The sequence below is a fragment of the Saccoglossus kowalevskii genome, chromosome 8 (assembly GCF_978046115.1).
Source record: "Saccoglossus kowalevskii chromosome 8, keSacKowa6.1, whole genome shotgun sequence".
Taxonomy (NCBI): domain Eukaryota; kingdom Metazoa; phylum Hemichordata; class Enteropneusta; family Harrimaniidae; genus Saccoglossus; species Saccoglossus kowalevskii.
In genome coordinates, this window is record NC_140648.1 from 20,271,256 (window position 1) to 20,295,297 (window position 24,042).

At 39.5% G+C, this 24,042-nt stretch overlaps 2 protein-coding genes across 2 annotated transcripts in view; one reads left to right on the forward strand and one right to left on the reverse strand.

Annotated features, from left to right (window-relative positions):
• The window catches only part of LOC102806537 (uncharacterized), a 42,876-nt gene extending 40,078 nt beyond the window's left edge, over positions 1–2,798 (reverse strand). The window contains exon 1 of the mRNA XM_085502323.1: positions 2,626–2,798. The gene's annotated coding sequence lies outside the window, so the exon portion shown is untranslated. The remainder of the gene's footprint in view (positions 1–2,625) is intronic.
• A 286-nt stretch (positions 2,799–3,084) lies between these two features.
• LOC100371743 (lysosomal alpha-glucosidase-like) overlaps positions 3,085–24,042 on the forward strand; it is a 50,844-nt gene continuing 29,886 nt past the window's right edge. The window contains exons 1-3 of the mRNA XM_085502325.1: positions 3,085–3,548; positions 6,298–6,443; positions 8,338–8,503. Coding sequence (XP_085358451.1) covers positions 3,135–3,548; positions 6,298–6,443; positions 8,338–8,503 — 726 coding nt within the window. The 5' untranslated portion in view covers positions 3,085–3,134. The remainder of the gene's footprint in view (positions 3,549–6,297; positions 6,444–8,337; positions 8,504–24,042) is intronic.

The following is a 24,042-nucleotide window of genomic DNA, read 5'->3' on the forward strand; positions in this document are numbered from 1 at the left end:
TAAGATATAGTTTTGTTTATAGTTACTGTAATAGAGTTGGAACATAAACATGTCAGAAGTATAGATCCAGAAGATGATGCTTGAAGTTGATTATGATGATTTTTTAACATTAAATTGATTGACATCTTGTATCGGATCGTCAAACGAGTACTTGTCCATAATGAGAAATATTGCTCTGGAACAGCATTAATTAAAACAAATGGCCACCAGTGGGCCATTTTGAATACATCTATATATCTATAACATGATGTAAAATGAATATATAAAATTTGAGCATAATCAGTCAAAGAATATCAGAGATATGGCTCTAGAAGCGCAATCATTTAAACAAAATGGCCGCCAGTCAACCATTTTGAATCTGATCTGAAAAATAAAATTACGTGCATCAGGAACACAAAATCTTTAATGTATGTCCAAGTTTGAACGAAATCCATCCATAAACGCCGAGATCCAGTTCTGGAATGCCAGAAATACCTAATTTTTGGTGATTTTTTAGCATAATCAGACAAAGCATTGCGGAGATATGGCACTAGAGCTGCATTCATTAAAACAAAATGGTCACCGGTCGGCCATTTTAAATTGGATATGAAAAATAAAATGATGTGCATCAAGGTCCCATAATGTCCAATGTATGTACCAAGTTTGAACAAAATCCATCCATAAATGCCAAGATCCAGTTCTGGAATGCCAGAAATGCTTGATTTTTGATAATTTTTAGCACAAAATCAGCTGCCATTTGGTCATTTTGAATCAGATAGTCAAACCAATATATTTAAGTCATGATGTATAATGAATATATAAAATTTTATCATAATCAGTCAAAGCATGGCAGAGATATGGCACTAGAACTGCGTTCATTAAAACAAAATGGCCGCCAGTCAGCCATTTCAAATTGGATCTGAAAAATAAAATGATGTGCATCAAGGTCCCATAATGTCCAACAAATGTACCAAGTTTGAACAACATTCAACCATTTTGAATCAGATCGTGAAACAAATTGATGTGCATATGTTTAATAATAATAAGTATGATGTATGTGTGAAGTTTGATTATGATTGGTCAAGGCATGTCTAAGATACAGGTCCGGACGCACGCACACACAAAGGTCAAAACATAAATCATTTTTGGACTGATTATTTTCATTTATACATCAAGTAGATTAGAAAACCTATGTACAAACAATCCATGTGATGTCAATACATTTATAAATGTATCAAATTTTGTTCAGTTTCAATCACAAGAAAATGAAGGATAATTGGTTTGATTGGGGCAGTGCCACTCAGTAAAGAGCTCTGTACTGCATGTGCATTAATAGGACAGACTAGAACGATACAAACATCACTTTGCCACTTCATAGTGATCTACTGTACTGTAAATAATCCGCCAGATCTATAGTGGGAACACATGCACAAGCTGCAAAGTTAAACGCCAACTCATAAATTATTTAAAATGTACATGCTTTTAAGCTTTCCATTGTATAATCTACAACTCTAGGCTCTGGATAAAAACAAATCTGTATAATTTGATAAATATTTAACTGTTGTAATAAAAGACATTCAAATATAATAAATTTGAACACTAAAACTGATACGGTTGTCGTGCATTGCTCGTGCATACAACAATTTTTTTTTACGTGTTTTGTACATATGAAGTTGCTACGTCTGTGACGTCTTAAATCAAGGTTTCTAGACGTTGACCAGGACTCAATACATGTGACTGTGATACATACTGTAACTGTTTAATTTTCGCTGCTAGTTGTTTTCATTGTTACAGGATTTTATGGTACTTAAGAAGACAAAATTATACGAAAGTCACCGGCACATGAGAAAATTTAACTACAATTATGTATGATGAAATTTCACAATGACTCATGAAATTCAGGAAAATCTCCTGCAAAATTAAATTTATGGATTTAGTGTTACCATGAAGACATGTGATATGCTAAAAATATGTAGCAATGTATACATACATGTACATATATATTGCTTAATTAAAATTATATATAGAGCTGCATGTAGTAAAAATAAAAAAACACCATTGCATTTCATGTTAAATGTTCCAGATGAAATAACAACTCTAATATTATAAACATTTTTATGTGAATGTTTATATTTATTATTCAAATTCTCCCCAACACCCTTGTTTAACCTTTTCGCCACCAGTTCCCTCTTTTCATCATAAATTCACAAAACAGTCCCGTTTATATAGTCTTCACTTTCCTTCAAAAGACTGGAACAAAAATAGCCAATTTTTTTAAGTAAAAACTGAATATTGACACAAATGTTGTCTGTTGGCTTTATAATTGGGGTTCATTTTCAAAAATACTGAAGAATATAAGAAAAAAAATGCAGACAAATTTGGACAAGAAAGTCTGGTGGTGGTCCATGACCATGATTGATCGTCATCATGCTAGGTTGAAATAATTAGAACTAGGAAATTTAACGGAGGTACCAATGCAGATGCGAATATAACAACATCCAAATAAAATGGCGCCACATTTCATAGAAATAGTTCAAGGTTCAGTCATCTGCACTGGTAGACCTGTAGTATAATAGTATACTGACGTCAAAATTTACAACCGGTATAATTTTTACCGTCTATTTTTACCTCCATGGTTTAACTTACCTACTGTAAAAATCAGCACATTAGGGATATAATATCGAACAGCAATGTACAAGCAGTATTCAATATTACAACGTAAACAACCAATGTTTCGCAGATATAACTGTAGATTGAACCCTGCTCGTTCGCGTCAGACGACAATCATCGATGCAAAACTTGTACTTCCGCAAATACTACGCCCCCAATTGACTGCTTTATTGATGCTTTTGTTTTTGATTCATTATCGCATTTTAATAACGAAGTAGAATGCTATTTCACATTTTTACGTGAAACTACAAATATGTGATCATTAAAGACAAAATGCAATTTGCTATCTGTGTGACCTTTAACCCGGGTCAAATAACTTAACTTTGACCCGATCCAAGCGATCTGGTTGATAATACGTAAAATCTGCACAACATATAACCAGTCTTGTATTATTGGTGGATACTTGTTGTGCTTATGTTGTTTTATTAGACCGTTTTAATGGTTCACCGAGCACTGACGGACCTGACCCTTCAACTTATAGCAACATGTCCTCCAACTTCAATCTTCTTCGCACGTGTCTTGTTTTAGTAGTATTGTTACTGCTACAGTCAACAGCAACTTCTGCTCTGCAGTGCATCATCGAAGACAGTCTTCGCTTTGATTGCTATCCCGAATCTGGAGCCACCAAAGATGCCTGCCAGGCCCGTGGATGTTGTTGGCGACAACCAAACCTTGCACTGGAACAGAAGAAGTATTTCAAAGACAAGTTGGCCACAAATTCTGTCCCAACGTGCTTCTACCCAAAAGATTTCCCCAGCTACTCTATAACAAGTCTTACCGAGACTGACTTTGGGTACACAGCTCATTTGTCAAGAACCACGAAGACGTATTATCCAAAAGATTTGCTAAAACTCAAAATGGACGTTATTTTGGAAACAGACACGAGACTGCATTTCAAGGTATTGTTGTTGTATATTGATGTTTAAAGGGGGCGTTTCCCGTATCGAAACTATTTTACCTGAAGTACGCACCTCTGAAAAAATAAATATGCTTATAAATTAGTATTAAACAAAAATGTTAGAATGTTTAAGTATATATGTTTTACATCTCTAAACTGTTTGTAGTGTTTGCATTTAATTTATTACTATATGGACGTCATAAAATTGCCACAACAGTTTCAGTGGCGGACCTGGGGGGGGGGGGGAGGGGGAGGTGTCTCTCCCCCCCCCCGTTGAAAAAAATATTCAATTCGTTTTGTATATTATAAAAAATCATTAACTTAGTTTATATTTCATTTTAAAGTTTGGACCGCCCCCCCCCCATAAAAGAATCCTGTATCCGCCCATGAGTTTACAATTAAATATGCAAATAAGAAACAAGGGACGTTCAACTTCAGCTTCGAAACAGGGTTTTTTGTTTTTCAGTCCAAACAAAAACGATTATTAACAAATAAATACGCAAATGAGAAGCAAGGGAACATAAGTTTTGAAACAGGCTTATAATTTTCAGACAGCTTAATTAATTACTAGGCATTGGATATCGAATTAATGTACATACCGAATTACATTGAAAAACAAGATTGGGTGTGAATAAGAAGTTAATAAACAATACATTAGCTTTATCGTGAGTAATAAACACTTATTATTTGTACACTTGTCTAGATTCAGTTATAATTTGAGGATTGTTAACAAAAATTGGAGAGAAATCTAACACTCAACTATTACATTTCAAAATTTTGGTATCAACACAAATAAGAAACTTTTTGATACTTTATCCCCAGTGCACCTCTTTGATTTGTTGATTGAAAGTGTGAGATGAGCATTACAAAAATGGAAAGCATAATCAAGCAATAGACCATTTTCCGTTCACTGCGAGAATCATGCGTTATGCGTGAAATCGAACGTAAAAACAGGACAAACAAAGGTCATAGCGTCGTAGTCGCGTCAAACATCGCGTGGGATTCGACAAACGCGAAAGTATTTCGGGGACATTTCCATGCTTAATAATGTGCTGTCCACATTTGATGATAGGCAATTTCGATTAAGTAAGGGTATTCGGAGGCAATATTCCTCTGTCGAAGATCGGCCGGTCAATGTAAGCTGCGAAATAAAGAAATTCTAGTTCAAAATCAAATCGTTTGATTTTTGCGGCAGACATTCGACGCGCGTCTTTCATGCATCTCGCGAGATCTCGCAATTGTACAGAAAATCACCTATTAGAAGTCTTGTTGCGGAAATTTTTTGACACGTATAGGATAGAGGCACATACTACTTAATATAAGACAATAGGATTCATAATTTCACTCATGTTAGTCATTGATTGGTTTATATAGTTATTAGGTCATGATACTGTATGTATAATACTGCTGTGTTACATGTTATTCAACTGTCTATTGCAGTCATAATCTAAATAAAGGCATGGATCACTTATAATGCAGTCAATTGTGAACACACCTCCAACAAAAATACAGCAGCTCAATCAGTAAGAGTGTGCTTTACTAAAACAGGCTTTATCACTCAAGAAAGTGGCTTGTAACATGATTGGTCGCATGTAGTTAGAGAGGTGAACACCAGCAGCCATATAACCTACGTTGGTGGCCGTGTATAGAAACCAGTACCCCTTACTACTATTAATCTGATTTTTATTGGTGCAGTCTGTGCATAAATACAGAATAGACATGGATGGGCATTTTCATTGCATGCTTATGTTCATTTTAATTGTTCTTTGACAACCAGCAGTGACCCTCTTATGAACCTAGAATGCAATGAATTGGGGAGGTCAGCAACCAGTCAGACAATTATAGCATTGAGACACGACTGTCATATATACAGTATGCTACAATTGTAGATGCAACTAAAACATGTGATTTCCAATATCTTATTCATATTTGCATAGCCTTAAAAACTAATTCAGCATAATTTAGTTTTCACGTTTTTTTCCCCAAAGATCTAGTGCCATTTCTTTTTCAAGTTATGACATAAACGGATCCGTTGCCTGGCGACAAACATGTAGTTACCCACCATGTCTTCATGCACATCTCAAAAATCCTATTTATATGGTGAAAATAAAAGTCAAATATAGAAAAAATAAATCGTTTATTTACATGATTAGTGCAAGTGAGTTTTTGATTGCTGTGTTTTAGAAAGTGCATTGTGTTGTTGCATATAAGGGGAAGGAGGGTCATGACGTTTAGCACATGCAGGGCTAAGTGCCCTCCGTGGTGATCTTTGGGTGTGAATATTATGCACATGATCAAATATATGCAATCTTCTCATTTTCAAAATGGCAGCTCAGTGTGTACGAAACTTCGTTCCCTTGTGAAAACTTGAGCGACGAAGAGACAAAAGCTTTACTGAGTATATGGAAAGACAGCGAAATCTTGAGACAATTGGACTTCTCGTCGAGGAACAGAAAAAATGCTTACCAGAAGCTAAATTTGAAAGATTTTTCGTAAACAGCAGCTTAACAAAGGTCACCGACTGATGGCGCCCCTTAGCCCGTGTTAAGGACTGGCCCTCCCAGTGCATGGACACAATTGAGTCTAGCCGAAATGCAAATATGTGAGATAAGCCTAAATCAGCTTAAATCGTAGCCCGTACTTCATGTAGCGTGAACACTACTAATATAATAATATTGTTCATATATATTGAAATTGATTATTTTATTATAAATGACGTTTTATTATTTTATTTGTTGACATCATCACAGATTTACGACCCAGATAATGACAGATACGAAGTACCAATTGATACACCAGCATTTACTAATAAATCTACTTCACCATCCTACTCTGTGGAATTTGGACATCGACCATTCAGCTTTGGTGTAAAGAGAAATAGTACAGGAGTTAATGTGTAAGTGTTTCTAATCTACTTTGGTGCATCAATAATACAGCTACATGTAAAGGGTGAAGTGTACTTACTCAGCGAAGCAGAGAAACAGAATACCTAGCGTATGGTAAAGCCTACTCTGTACTCATAATTTTTGAGAAAGTTGGTCATACTTGTGAATCGCATGACAATGTTCATTGATTTATTATGTACAATCATGGAGCTAATGTCTCATGGCACAATGAATTTGAAATAGCACTGTTGTGTGTTGCAGTGACATTTTTTCTGAAACTTGTCCTAATATTTGTCAAAAATCCTTTTTTTCAGCCTATGTCACCAGGCTGCAATTTGAGATTTGGCATAATGATATCTCTGCCATACGAACCTGTGGTGAAAATGTTATAATATTGCAAAATGGAAATTACCCAATAAAATACAACCATCATTTTGTTAAAAAATTAAGTTGGTGACCACAACATTTTTTTAAGTCAATATCAGTATATTGCCTTGGAGTACAATTTATTGCAAAATAAATAAATTCTGAGTATTTTCATATGCGTGTTGGCTTCTACCTTAAATCAATAAATAACATCTTTAAAAAAAAACAATGAATGAATATTGAATGTCAATATTGTTTCCCCTGATAAATTTTTTGTTATGTATTTCGTTATGAACAAATTGCAAGAATGAATGGTAGATAATGCCACAGAATCCTTATTTCTTATGACCATCATTCTTCATATCATAAAGGCAATTCGATGCATTATCAGACAACCAGGATTTTCCCCAAAGTGCATCAATTATTGAATAAATTACTGGTATTGGCAAAATGCCTTAATTGTGACTGCAAGCAGACCATGCAACATCTTTCAAAATATACCAGCTTTGTTTTACCAATTTCAGATTTGATACAAGTGTCAGTCCCCTCATATACGCTGATCAGTTTCTCCATATTTCAACAAATCTACCTTCCGTGCATATTTACGGAATTGGAGAACATTTTCATCCATTACAACTAGATATCTATTGGCAAACGTTTGTGTCTTGGACTAGAGGTCAGGTTCCATCGGTAAGGTCTACTTCATCCTTGTTTTAATTTTTTTTTACTGTAGATGGAGTATTAGCAAGTTTGCAGGTACCAATATATGGATTTGAGAACTTTGATAGTACTCACAATTTTAAAAAATTCTTTGAAATTCAGATCCATCATCTAAGGCAATATTTAACCTTTCTTAGCAAGCTGACACCAGCTTTACTGATGTTTCATCAGCCCCCCCCCCCCCCCAATAGATTTGTTTGACCTTTGTACTGTGAATGGCAGCCAATTACTAACCACCAGTAGACATGCTTGCCATGAACAGCTAATCACAAAGTGCCAGCAAATATGCATGGCACTTACAACTGTCATGTATGTAGTATATTGGTGAATCAATTGGAAGATGTTAAGTTCAAGTTCAATGTACATGTAGCTATATCTACAATTTCTGTATGTTTGATATTCATTTTACTCATTTCAGTTTTTGAAACCCTTTTGGCGATTTTGAATTTCACTTTTCAACTGACAAGATGTCTGATTATGATGAAGTGAATAATCAGACATTATTTAGCCCTTATTTGGCAAATTTTACTATTCAGAATGTCTTGTGCTATATATTGTTGCCTCTGTCTTATTTCAAAAGTATGGGCACATTCATTGACACTAAATTCATCAATAATTATTTTTCATGAATACAGGACAATGTGTAGCAATCTAGCTGGAGTCAGTGTCGCTAACAGCTGTCACTCTGACCTGAATTTCTTGGATATCATTAGTTGTGCAATTGAAATTTGTCTGATTCCTGGTGTGTACTGCCATCTTGCTTTCATTCCATAATATGTACGAATATGATCATCGGACAATGTGCTTTTTTTTATACAGGTTTGACACAAGGGTCAGCAATTTAATCTTTGCTGACCAGTTTCTTCAGATCTCAACGCTTCTACCAAGTTCATACATTTATGGCCTTGGAGAACACTTGGATTCGTTGGTTCATAGTACCGATTGGAAAACACTTGCGCTATGGACTAGAGATCATGGCCCGATGGTATGTATGAAATGAGAATCAGACTGGCCAACACTTACACTGTATACTAGAGATTGTGGTCCTATGGTATGTATGAGATGAGAATGAGACTGGCCAACACTTACACTGTGTACTAGAGATTGCGGTCCTATGGTGTGTATGAGATGAGAATCAGACTGGCCAACACTTACACTGTGTACTAGAGATTGTGGTCCTATGGTATGTATGAGATGAGAATCAGACTGGCCAACACTTACACTGTGTACTAGAGATTGTGGTCCTATGGTATGTATGAGAAGAGAATCAGACTGGCCAACACTTACACTGTGTACTAGAGATTGTAGTCCTATGGTATATATGAGATGAGAATCAGACTGGCCAACACTTACACTGTGTACTAGAGATTGTGGTCCTATGGTATGTATGAGATGAGAATCAGACTGGCCAACACTTACACAGTGTACTAGAGATTGTGGTCCTATGGTATGTATGAGATGAGAATCAGACTGGCCAACACTTACACTGTGGACTAGAAATTGTGGTCCTATGGTATGTATGAGATGAGAATCAGACTGGCCAACACTTACACTGTGGACTAGAGATTGTGGTCCTATGGTATGTATGAGATGAGAATCAGACTGGCCAACACTTACACAGTGGACTAGAGATTGTGGTCCTATGGTATGTATGAGATTAGAATCAGACTGGCCAACACTTACACTGTGTACTAGAAATTGTGGTCCTATGGTATGTATGAGATGAGAATCAGACTGGCCAACACTTACACTGTGTACTAGAGATTGTGGTCTTATGGTATGTATGAGATGAGAATCAGACTGGCCAACACTTACACTGTACTAGAGATTGTGGTCCTATGGTATGTATGAGAAGAGAATCAGACTGGTCAACACTTACACTGTGGACTAGAGATTGTGGTCCTATGGTATATACGAGATGAGAATCAGTCTGACCAACACTTACACTGTGGACTGAAGATTGTGGTCTTATGCTATGTATGAGATGAGAATCAGACTGACCAACATTTACACTGTGGACTAGAGATTGTGGTCCTATGGTATGTATGAGAAGAGAATCAGACTGGTCAACACTTACACTGTGTACTAGAGATTGTGGTCCTATGATATATATGAGATGAGAATCAGACTGGCCAATACTTACACTGTGGACTAGAGATTGTGGTCCTTTGGTATGTATGTATGAGATGAGAATCAGACTGAACAACACTTACACTGTGTACTAGAGATTATGGTCCTATGGTATGTATGAGAAGAGAATCAGACTGGCCAACACTTACACTGTGGACTAGAGATTGTGGTCATATGGTATGTATGAGATGAGAATCAGACTGAACAACACTTACACTGTGTACTAGAGATTGTGGTCCTATGGTATGTATGAGAAGAGAATCAGACTGGCCAACACTTACACTGTGGACTAGAGATTGTGGTCTTATGGTATGTATGAGAAGAGAATCAGACTGGCCAACACTTACACTGTACTAGAGATTGTGGTCCTATGGTGTATATGAGAAGAGAATCAGACTGACCAACATTTACACTGTGGACTAGAGATTGTGGTCCTATGGTATGTATGAGAAGAGAATCAGACTGGTCAACACTTACACTGTGGACAAGAGATTGTGGTCCTATGGTATGTATGAGATGAGAATCAGACTGGCCAACACAGAGATTGTGGTCCTATGGTATGTATGAGAAGAGAATCAGACTGGCCAACATTTACACTGTGGACTAGAGATTGTGGTGCTATGGTATGTATGAGCTGAGAATCAGACTGGTCAATACTTACACTGTGTACTAGAGATTGTGGTCCTATGGTATGTGTGAGATGAAAATCAGACTGACCAACATTTACACTGTGGACTAGAGATTGTGGTCCTATGGTATGTATGAGATGAGAATCAGACTGGCCAACACAGATTGTGGTCCTATGGTATGTATGAGAAGAGAATCAGACTGGCCAAGATTTACACTGTGGACTAGAGATTGTGGTCCTATGGTATGTATGAGCTGAGAATCAGACTGGTCAACACTTACACTGTGGACTAGATTGTGGTCATATGGTATGTATGAGATGAGAATCAGACTGGCCAACACTTACACTGTGAACTAGAGATTGCGGTCCTATGGTATGTATGAGATGAGAATCAGACTGGCCAACACTTACACTGTGGACTAGAGATTGTGGTCCTATGGTATGTATGAGATGAGAATCAGACTGGCCAACACTTACACTGTGGACTAGAGATTGTGGTCCTATGGTATGTATGAGATGAGAATCAGACTGGCCAACACTTACACTGTGTACTAGAGATTGTGGTCTTATGGTGTGTATGAGATGAGAATCAGACTGGCCAACACTTACACTGTACTAGAGATTGTGGTCCTATGGTATATATGAGATGAGAATCAGACTGGCCAACACTTACACTGTGTACTAGAGATTGTGGTCCTATGGTATGTATGAGATGAGAATCAGACTGGCCAACACTTACACAGTGTACTAGAGATTGTGGTCCTATGGTATGTATGAGATGAGAATCAGACTGGCCAACACTTACACTGTGGACTAGAAATTGTGGTCCTATGGTATGTATGAGATGAGAATCAGACTGGCCAACACTTACACAGTGGACTAGAGATTGTGGTCCTATGGTATGTATGAGATTAGAATCAGACTGGCCAACACTTACACTGTGTACTAGAAATTGTGGTCCTATGGTATGTATGAGATGAGAATCAGACTGGCCAACACTTACACTGTGTACTAGAGATTGTGGTCTTATGGTATGTATGAGATGAGAATCAGACTGGCCAACACTTACACTGTACTAGAGATTGTGGTCCTATGGTATGTATGAGAAGAGAATCATACTGGTCAACACTTACACTGTGGACTAGAGATTGTGGTCCTATGGTATATACGAGATGAGAATCAGTCTGACCAACACTTACACTGTGGACTGAAGATTGTGGTCTTATGCTATGTATGAGATGAGAATCAGACTGACCAACATTTACACTGTGGACTAGAGATTGTGGTCCTATGGTATGTATGAGAAGAGAATCAGACTGGTCAACACTTACACTGTGTACTAGAGATTGTGGTCCTATGATATATATGAGATGAGAATCAGACTGGCCAATACTTACACTGTGGACTAGAGATTGTGGTCCTTTGGTATGTATGAGATGAGAATCAGACTGAACAACACTTACACTGTGTACTAGAGATTATGGTCCTATGGTATGTATGAGAAGAGATTCAGACTGGCCAACACTTACACTGTGGACTAGAGATTGTGGTCCTATGGTATGTATGAGATGAGAATCAGACTGAACAACACTTACACTGTGTACTAGAGATTGTGGTCCTATGGTATGTATGAGAAGAGAATCAGACTGGCCAACACTTACACTGTGGACTAGAGATTGTGGTCTTATGGTATGTATGAGAAGAGAATCAGACTGGCCAACATTTACACTGTGGACTAGAGATTGTGGTCCTATGGTATGTATGAGAAGAGAATCAGACTGGTCAACACTTACACTGTGGACAAGAGATTGTGGTCCTATGGTATGTATGAGATGAGAATCAGACTGGCCAACACAGAGATTGTGGTCCTATGGTATGTATGAGAAGAGAATCAGACTGGCCAACATTTACACTGTGGACTAGAGATTGTGGTGCTATGGTATGTATGAGCTGAGAATCAGACTGGTCAATACTTGCACTGTGTACTAGAGATTGTGGTCCTATGGTATGTATGAGAAGAGAATCAGACTGGCCAACATTTACACTGTGGACTAGAGATTGTGGTCCTATGGTATGTATGAGATGAGAATCAGACTGGCCAACACTTACACTGTGTACTAGAGATTGTGGTCCTATGGTATGTATGAGATGAGAATCAGACTGGCCAACATTTACACAGTGTACTAGAGATTGTGGTCCTATGGTATGTATGAGATGAGAATCAGACTGGCCAACACTTACACTGTGGACTAGATTGTGGTCATATGGTATGTATGAGATGAGAATCAGACTGGCCAACACTTACACTGTGGACTAGAGATTGCGGTCCTATGGTATGTATGAGATGAGAATCAGACTGGCCAACACTTACACTGTGGACTAGAGATTGTGGTCCTATGGTATGTATGAGATGAGAATCAGACTGGCCAACACTTACACTGTGGACTAGAGATTGTGGTCCTATGGTATGTATGAGATGAGAATCAGACTGGCCAACACTTACACTGTGAACTAGAGATTGCGGTCCTATGGTATGTATGAGATGAGAATCAGACTGGCCAACACTTACACTGTGGACTAGAGATTGTGGTCCTATGGTATGTATGAGATGAGAATCAGACTGGCCAACACTTACACTGTGTACTAGAGATTGTGGTCTTATGGTGTGTATGAGATGAGAATCAGACTGGCCAACACTTACACTGTACTAGAGATTGTGGTCCTATGGTATATATGAGATGAGAATCAGACTGGCCAACACTTACACTGTGTACTAGAGATTGTGGTCCTATGGTATGTATGAGATGAGAATCAGACTGGCCAACACTTACACAGTGTACTAGAGATTGTGGTCCTATGGTATGTATGAGATGAGAATCAGACTGGCCAACACTTACACTGTGGACTAGAAATTGTGGTCCTATGGTATGTATGAGATGAGAATCAGACTGGCCAACACTTACACAGTGGACTAGAGATTGTGGTCCTATGGTATGTATGAGATTAGAATCAGACTGGCCAACACTTACACTGTGTACTAGAAATTGTGGTCCTATGGTATGTATGAGATGAGAATCAGACTGGCCAACACTTACACTGTGTACTAGAGATTGTGGTCTTATGGTATGTATGAGATGAGAATCAGACTGGCCAACACTTACACTGTACTAGAGATTGTGGTCCTATGGTATGTATGAGAAGAGAATCATACTGGTCAACACTTACACTGTGGACTAGAGATTGTGGTCCTATGGTATATACGAGATGAGAATCAGTCTGACCAACACTTACACTGTGGACTGAAGATTGTGGTCTTATGCTATGTATGAGATGAGAATCAGACTGACCAACATTTACACTGTGGACTAGAGATTGTGGTCCTATGGTATGTATGAGAAGAGAATCAGACTGGTCAACACTTACACTGTGTACTAGAGATTGTGGTCCTATGATATATATGAGATGAGAATCAGACTGGCCAATACTTACACTGTGGACTAGAGATTGTGGTCCTTTGGTATGTATGAGATGAGAATCAGACTGAACAACACTTACACTGTGTACTAGAGATTATGGTCCTATGGTATGTATGAGAAGAGATTCAGACTGGCCAACACTTACACTGTGGACTAGAGATTGTGGTCCTATGGTATGTATGAGATGAGAATCAGACTGAACAACACTTACACTGTGTACTAGAGATTGTGGTCCTATGGTATGTATGAGAAGAGAATCAGACTGGCCAACACTTACACTGTGGACTAGAGATTGTGGTCTTATGGTATGTATGAGAAGAGAATCAGACTGGCCAACATTTACACTGTGGACTAGAGATTGTGGTCCTATGGTATGTATGAGAAGAGAATCAGACTGGTCAACACTTACACTGTGGACAAGAGATTGTGGTCCTATGGTATGTATGAGATGAGAATCAGACTGGCCAACACAGAGATTGTGGTCCTATGGTATGTATGAGAAGAGAATCAGACTGGCCAACATTTACACTGTGGACTAGAGATTGTGGTGCTATGGTATGTATGAGCTGAGAATCAGACTGGTCAATACTTGCACTGTGTACTAGAGATTGTGGTCCTATGGTATGTATGAGAAGAGAATCAGACTGGCCAACATTTACACTGTGGACTAGAGATTGTGGTCCTATGGTATGTATGAGATGAGAATCAGACTGGCCAACACTTACACTGTGTACTAGAGATTGTGGTCCTATGGTATGTATGAGATGAGAATCAGACTGGCCAACATTTACACAGTGTACTAGAGATTGTGGTCCTATGGTATGTATGAGATGAGAATCAGACTGGCCAACACTTACACTGTGGACTAGATTGTGGTCATATGGTATGTATGAGATGAGAATCAGACTGGCCAACACTTACACTGTGGACTAGAGATTGCGGTCCTATGGTATGTATGAGATGAGAATCAGACTGGCCAACACTTACACTGTGGACTAGAGATTGTGGTCCTATGGTATGTATGAGATGAGAATCAGACTGGCCAACACTTACACTGTGGACTAGAGATTGTGGTCCTATGGTATGTATGAGATGAGAATCAGACTGGCCAACACTTACACTGTGAACTAGAGATTGCGGTCCTATGGTATGTATGAGATGAGAATCAGACTGGCCAACACTTACACTGTGGACTAGAGATTGTGGTCCTATGGTATGTATGAGATGAGAATCAGACTGGCCAACACTTACACTGTGGACTAGAGATTGTGGTCCTATGGTATGTATGAGATGAGAATCAGACTGGCCAACACTTACACTGTGTACTAGAGATTGTGGTCTTATGGTGTGTATGAGATGAGAATCAGACTGGCCAACAATTACACTGTACTAGAGATTGTGGTCCTATGGTATATATGAGATGAGAATCAGACTGGCCAACACTTACATTGTGTACTAGAGATTGTGGTCCTATGGTATGTATGAGATGAGAATCAGACTGGCCAACACTTACACAGTGTACTAGAGATTGTGGTCCTATGGTATGTATGAGATGAGAATCAGACTGGCCAACACTTACACTGTGGACTAGAAATTGTGGTCCTATGGTATGTATGAGATGAGAATCAGACTGGCCAACACTTACACTGTGGACTAGAGATTGTGGTCCTATGGTATGTATGAGATGAGAATCAGACTGGCCAACACTTACACAGTGGACTAGAGATTGTGGTCCTATGGTATGTATGAGATTAGAATCAGACTGGCCAACACTTACACTGTGTACTAGAAATTGTGGTCCTATGGTATGTATGAGATGAGAATCAGACTGGCCAACACTTACACTGTGTACTAGAGATTGTGGTCTTATGCTATGTATGAGATGAGAATCAGACTGACCAACATTTACACTGTGGACTAGAGATTGTGGTCCTATGGTATGTATGAGAAGAGAATCAGACTGGTCAACACTTACACTGTGTACTAGAGATTGTGGTCCTATGATATATATGAGATGAGAATCAGACTGGCCAATACTTACACTGTGGACTAGAGATTGTGGTCCTTTGGTATGTTTGAGATGAGAATCAGACTGAACAACACTTACACTGTGGACTAGAGATTGTGGTCCTATGGTATGTATGAGATGAGAATCAGACTGAACAACACTTACACTGTGTACTAGAGATTGTGGTCCTATGGTATGTATGAAAAGAGAATCAGACTGGCCAACACTTACACTGTGGACTAGAGATTGTGGTCTTATGGTATGTATGAGAAGAGTATCAGACTGGCCAACACTTACACTGTGGACTAGAGATTGTGGTCTTATGGTATGTATGAGAAGAGAATCAGACTGGCCAACATTTACACTGTGGACTAGAGATTGTGGTCCTATGGTATGTATGAGAAGAGAATCAGACTGGTCAACACTTACACTGTGGACAAGAGATTGTGGTCCTATGGTATGTATGAGATGAGAATCAGACTGGCCAACACAGAGATTGTGGTCCTATGGTATGTATGAGAAGAGAATCAGACTGGCCAACATTTACACTGTGGACTAGAGATTGTGGTGCTATGGTATGTATGAGCTGAGAATCAGACTGGTCAATACTTGCACTGTGTACTAGAGATTGTGGTCCTATGGTATGTATGAGAAGAGAATCAGACTGGCCAACATTTACACTGTGGACTAGAGATTGTGGTCCTATGGTATGTATGAGATGAGAATCAGACTGGCCAACACTTACACTGTGTACTAGAGATTGTGGTCCTATGGTATGTATGAGATGAGAATCAGACTGGCCAACATTTACACAGTGTACTAGAGATTGTGGTCCTATGGTATGTATGAGATGAGAATCAGACTGGCCAACACTTACACTGTGGACTAGATTGTGGTCATATGGTATGTATGAGATGAGAATCAGACTGGCCAACACTTACACTGTGGACTAGAGATTGCGGTCCTATGGTATGTATGAGATGAGAATCAGACTGGCCAACACTTACACTGTGGACTAGAGATTGTGGTCCTATGGTATGTATGAGATGAGAATCAGACTGGCCAACACTTACACTGTGGACTAGAGATTGTGGTCCTATGGTATGTATGAGATGAGAATCAGACTGGCCAACACTTACACTGTGAACTAGAGATTGCGGTCCTATGGTATGTATGAGATGAGAATCAGACTGGCCAACACTTACACTGTGGACTAGAGATTGTGGTCCTATGGTATGTATGAGATGAGAATCAGACTGGCCAACACTTACACTGTGGACTAGAGATTGTGGTCCTATGGTATGTATGAGATGAGAATCAGACTGGCCAACACTTACACTGTGTACTAGAGATTGTGGTCTTATGGTGTGTATGAGATGAGAATCAGACTGGCCAACAATTACACTGTACTAGAGATTGTGGTCCTATGGTATATATGAGATGAGAATCAGACTGGCCAACACTTACATTGTGTACTAGAGATTGTGGTCCTATGGTATGTATGAGATGAGAATCAGACTGGCCAACACTTACACAGTGTACTAGAGATTGTGGTCCTATGGTATGTATGAGATGAGAATCAGACTGGCCAACACTTACACTGTGGACTAGAAATTGTGGTCCTATGGTATGTATGAGATGAGAATCAGACTGGCCAACACTTACACTGTGGACTAGAGATTGTGGTCCTATGGTATGTATGAGATGAGAATCAGACTGGCCAACACTTACACAGTGGACTAGAGATTGTGGTCCTATGGTATGTATGAGATTAGAATCAGACTGGCCAACACTTACACTGTGTACTAGAAATTGTGGTCCTATGGTATGTATGAGATGAGAATCAGACTGGCCAACACTTACACTGTGTACTAGAGATTGTGGTCTTATGCTATGTATGAGATGAGAATCAGACTGACCAACATTTACACTGTGGACTAGAGATTGTGGTCCTATGGTATGTATGAGAAGAGAATCAGACTGGTCAACACTTACACTGTGTACTAGAGATTGTGGTCCTATGATATATATGAGATGAGAATCAGACTGGCCAATACTTACACTGTGGACTAGAGATTGTGGTCCTTTGGTATGTATGAGATGAGAATCAGACTGAACAACACTTACACTGTGTACTAGAGATTATGGTCCTATGGTATGTATGAGAAGAGATTCAGACTGGCCAACACTTACACTGTGGACTAGAGATTGTGGTCCTATGGTATGTATGAGATGAGAATCAGACTGAACAACACTTACACTGTGTACTAGAGATTGTGGTCCTATGGTATGTATGAGAAGAGAATCAGACTGGCCAACACTTACACTGTGGACTAGAGATTGTGGTCTTATGGTATGTATGAGAAGAGAATCAGACTGGCCAACATTTACACTGTGGACTAGAGATTGTGGTCCTATGGTATGTATGAGAAGAGAATCAGACTGGTCAACACTTACACTGTGGACAAGAGATTGTGGTCCTATGGTATGTATGAGATGAGAATCAGACTGGCCAACACAGAGATTGTGGTCCTATGGTATGTATGAGAAGAGAATCAGACTGGCCAACATTTACACTGTGGACTAGAGATTGTGGTGCTATGGTATGTATGAGCTGAGAATCAGACTGGTCAATACTTGCACTGTGTACTAGAGATTGTGGTCCTATGGTATGTATGAGAAGAGAATCAGACTGGCCAACATTTACACTGTGGACTAGAGATTGTGGTCCTATGGTATGTATGAGATGAGAATCAGACTGGCCAACACTTACACTGTGTACTAGAGATTGTGGTCCTATGGTATGTATGAGATGAGAATCAGACTGGCCAACATTTACACAGTGTACTAGAGATTGTGGTCCTATGGTATGTATGAGATGAGAATCAGACTGGCCAACACTTACACTGTGGACTAGATTGTGGTCATATGGTATGTATGAGATGAGAATCAGACTGGCCAACACTTACACTGTGGACTAGAGATTGCGGTCCTATGGTATGTATGAGATGAGAATCAGACTGGCCAACACTTACACTGTGGACTAGAGATTGTGGTCCTATGGTATGTATGAGATGAGAATCAGACTGGCCAACACTTACACTGTGGACTAGAGATTGTGGTCCTATGGTATGTATGAGATGAGAATCAGACTGGCCAACACTTACACTGTGAACTAGAGATTGCGGTCCTATGGTATGTATGAGATGAGAATCAGACTGGCCAACACTTACACTGTGGACTAGAGATTGTGGTCCTATGGTATGTATGAGATGAGAATCAGACTGGCCAACACTTACACTGTGGACTAGAGATTGTGGTCCTATGGTATGTATGAGATGAGAATCAGACTGGCCAACACTTACACTGTGTACTAGAGATTGTGGTCTTATGGTGTGTATGAGATGAGAATCAGACTGGCCAACAATTACACTGTACTAGAGATTGTGGTCCTATGGTATATATGAGATGAGAATCAGACTGGCCAACACTTACATTGTGTACTAGAGATTGTGGTCCTATGGTATGTATGAGATGAGAATCAGACTGGCCAACACTTACACAGTGTACTAGAGATTGTGGTCCTATGGTATGTATGGGATGAGAATCAGACTGGCCAACACTTACACTGTGGACTAGAAATTGTGGTCCTATGGTATGTATGAGATGAGAATCAGACTGGCCAACACTTACACTGTGGACTAGAGATTGTGGTCCTATGGTATGTATGAGATGAGAATCAGACTGGCCAACACTTACACAGTGGACTAGAGATTGTGGTCCTATGGTATGTATGAGATTAGAATCAGACTGGCCAACACTTACACTGTGTACTAGAAATTGTGGTCCTATGGTATGTATGAGATGAGAATCAGACTGGCCAACACTTACACTGTGTACTAGAGATTGTGGTCTTATGCTATGTATGAGATGAGAATCAGACTGACCAACATTTACACTGTGGACTAGAGATTGTGGTCCTATGGTATGTATGAGAAGAGAATCAGACTGGTCAACACTTACACTGTGTACTAGAGATTGTGGTCCTATGATATATATGAGATGAGAATCAGACTGGCCAATACTTACACTGTGGACTAGAGATTGTGGTCCTTTGGTATGTTTGAGATGAGAATCAGACTGAACAACACTTACACTGTGGACTAGAGATTGTGGTCCTATGGTATGTATGAGATGAGAATCAGACTGAACAACACTTACACTGTGTACTAGAGATTGTGGTCCTATGGTATGTATGAAAAGAGAATCAGACTGGCCAACACTTACACTGTGGACTAGAGATTGTGGTCTTATGGTATGTATGAGAAGAGTATCAGACTGGCCAACACTTACACTGTACTAGAGATTGTGGTCCTATGGTGTATATGAGAAGAGAATCAGACTGACCAACATTTACACTGTGGACTAGAGATTGTGGTCCTATGGTATGTATGAGAAGAGAATCAGACTGGTCAACACTTACACTGTGGACAAGAGATTGTGGTCCTATGGTATGTATGAGATGAGAATCAGACTGGCCAACACAGAGATTGTGGTCCTATGGTATGTATGAGAAGAGAATCAGACTGGCCAACATTTACACTGTGGACTAGAGATTGTGGTGCTATGGTATGTATGAGCTGAGAATCAGACTGGTCAATACTTACACTGTGTACTAGAGATTGTGGTCCTATGGTATGTATGAGATGAAAATCAGACTGACCAACATTTACACTGTGGACTAGAGATTGTGGTCCTATGGTATGTATGAATATAGAATCAGACTGGTCAACACTTACACTGTGGACTAGAGATTGTGGTCCTATGGTATGTATGAGATGAGAATCAGACTGGCCAACACAGATTGTGGTCCTATGGTATGTATGAGAAGAGAATCAGACTGGCCAAGATTTACACTGTGGACTAGAGATTGTGGTCCTATGGTATGTATGAGCTGAGAATCAGACTGGTCAACACTTACACTGTGTACTAGAGATTGTGGTCCTATGGTATGTATGAGATGAGAATCAGACTGGCCAACATTTACACAGTGTACTAGAGATTGTGGTCCTATGGTATGTATGAGATGAGAATCAGACTGGCCAACACTTACACTGTGGACTAGATTGTGGTCATATGGTATGTATGAGATGAGAATCAGACTGGCCAACACTTACACTGTGGACTAGAGATTGCGGTCCTATGGTATGTATGAGATGAGAATCAGACTGGCCAACACTTACACTGTGGACTAGAGATTGTGGTCCTATGGTATGTATGAGCTGAGAATCAGACTGGTCAACACTTACACTGTGTACTAGAGATAAACTGTGGTCCTTTGGTGTGTATGAGATGAGAATCAGACTGGCCAACACTTACACTGTACTAGAGATTGTGGTCCTATGGTATATATGAGATGAGAATCAGTCTGACCAACACTTACACTGTGGACTAGAGATTGTGGTCCTATGGTATGTATGAGAAGAGAATCAGACTGAAGAACACTTACACTGTGTACTAGAGATTGTGGTCCAATGGTATGTATGAGAAGAGAATCAGACTGGCCAACACTTACACTGTGGACTAGAGATTGTGGTCTTATGGTATGTATGAGAGGAGAATCAGACTGGCGAACATTTACACTGTACTAGAGATTGTGGTCCTATGGTGTATATGAGAAGAGAATCAGACTGACCAACATTTACACTGTGGACTAGAGATTGTGGTCCTATTGTATGTATGAGAAGAGAATCAGACTGGCCAACATTTACACTGTGGTCTAGAGATTGTGGTCCTATGGTATGTATGAGAAGAGAATCAGACTGGTCAACACTTACACTGTGGACTAGAGATTGTGGTCGTACGGTATGTATGAGATGAGAATCAGACTGGCCAACACAGAGATTGTGGTCCTATGGTATGTATGAGAAGAGAATCAGACTGGCCAACATTTACACTGTGGACTAGAGATTGTGGTCCTATGGTATGTATGAGCTGAGAATCAGACTGGTCAACACTTACACTGTGTACTAGAGATAAACTGGTCCTTTGGTGTGTATGAGATGAGAATCAGACTGGCCAACACTTACACTGTACTAGAGATTGTGGTCCTATGGTATATATGAGATGAGAATCAGTCTGACCAACACTTACACTGTGGACTAGAGATTGTGGTCCTATGGTATGTATGAGATGAGAATCAGACTGGCCAACACTTACACTGTGTATTAGAGATTGTGGTCTTATGGTATGTATGAAATGAGAATCAGTCTGGCCAACACTTACACTGTGGACGAGAGATTGTGGTCATATGGTATGTATGAGATGAGAATCAGACTGGCCAACACTTACACTGTACTAGAGATTGTGGTCCTATTGTATATATGAGATGAGAATCAGACTGGCCAACACAGAGATTGTGGTCCTATGGTATGTATGAGAAGAGAATCAGACTGGCCAACACTTACACTGTGGACGAGAGATTGTGGTCATATGGTATGTATGAGATGAGAATCAGACTGGCCAACACTTACACTGTACTAGAGATTGTGGTCCTATTGTATATATGAGATGAGAATCAGTCTGACCAACACTTACACTGTGGACTAGAGATTGTGTTCCTATGGTATGTATGAGATGAGAATCAGACTGGCCAACACTTACACTGTGTACTAGAGATTGTGGTCCTATGGTATATATGAGATGAGAATCAGTCTGACCAACACTTACACTGTGGACTAGAGATTGTGGTCCTATGGTATGTATGAGAAGAGAATCAGACTGGCCAACATTTACACTGTGTACTAGAGATTGTGGTCTTATGGTATGTATGAAATGAGAATCAGACTGGCCAACACTTACACTGTGGACGAGAGATTGTGGTCATATGGTATGTATGAGATGAGAATCAGACTGGCCAACACTTACACTGTACTAGAGATTGTGGTCCTATTGTATATATGAGATGAGAATCAGTCTGACCAACACTTACACTGTGGACTAGAGATTGTGGTCCTATGGTATGTATGAGATGAGAATCAGACTGGCCAACACTTACACTGTGTACTAGAGATTGTGGTCCTATGGGATATATGAGATGAGAATCAGTCTGACCAACACTTACACTGTGCACTAGAGATTGTGGTCCTATGGTATGTATGAGATGAGAATCAGACTGAAGAACACTTACACTGTGTACTAGAGATAAACTGTGGTCCTTTGGTGTGTATGAGATGAGAATCAGACTGCCCAACATTTACACTGTGGTCTAGAGATTGTGGTTCTATGGTATGTATGAGATGAGAATCAGACTGGCCAACACTTACACTGTGTACTAGAAAATTGTGGTCCTATGGTATGTATGAGATGAGAATCAGACTGGCCAACATTTACACTGTGGACTAGAGATTGTGGTCCTATGGTATGTATGAGCTGAGAATCAGACTGGCCAACATTTACACTGTGGTCTAGAGATTGTGGTTCTATGGTATGTATGAGATGAGAATCAAACTGGCCAACACTTACACTGTGTACTAGAGATAAACTGTGGTCCTTTGGTGTGTATGAGATGAGAATCAGACTGGCCAACACTTGCACTGTACTAGAGATTGTGGTCCTATGGTATATATGAGATGAGAATCAGTCTGACCAACACTTACACTGTGGACTAGAGATTGTGGTCCTATGGTATGTATGAGATGAGAATCAGACTGGCCAACACTTACACTGTGTACTAGAGATTGTGGTCTTATGGTGTGTATGAGATGAGAATCAGACTGGCCAACACTTACACTGTACTAGAGATTGTGGTCCTATGGTATATATGAGATGAGAATCAGACTGGCCAACACTTACATTGTGTACTAGAGATTGTGGTCCTATGGTATGTATGAGATGAGAATCAGACTGGCCAACACTTACACAGTGTACTAGAGATTGTGGTCCTATGGTATGTATGAGATGAGAATCAGACTGGCCAACACTTACACTGTGGACTAGAAATTGTGGTCCTATGGTATGTATGAGATGAGAATCAGACTGGCCAACACTTACACTGTGGACTAGAGATTGTGGTCCTATGGTATGTATGAGATGAGAATCAGACTGGCCAACACTTACACAGTGGACTAGAGATTGTGGTCCTATGGTATGTATGAGATTAGAATCAGACTGGCCAACACTTACACTGTGTACTAGAAATTGTGGTCCTATGGTATGTATGAGATGAGAATCAGACTGGCCAACACTTACACTGTGTACTAGAGATTGTGGTCTTATGGTAT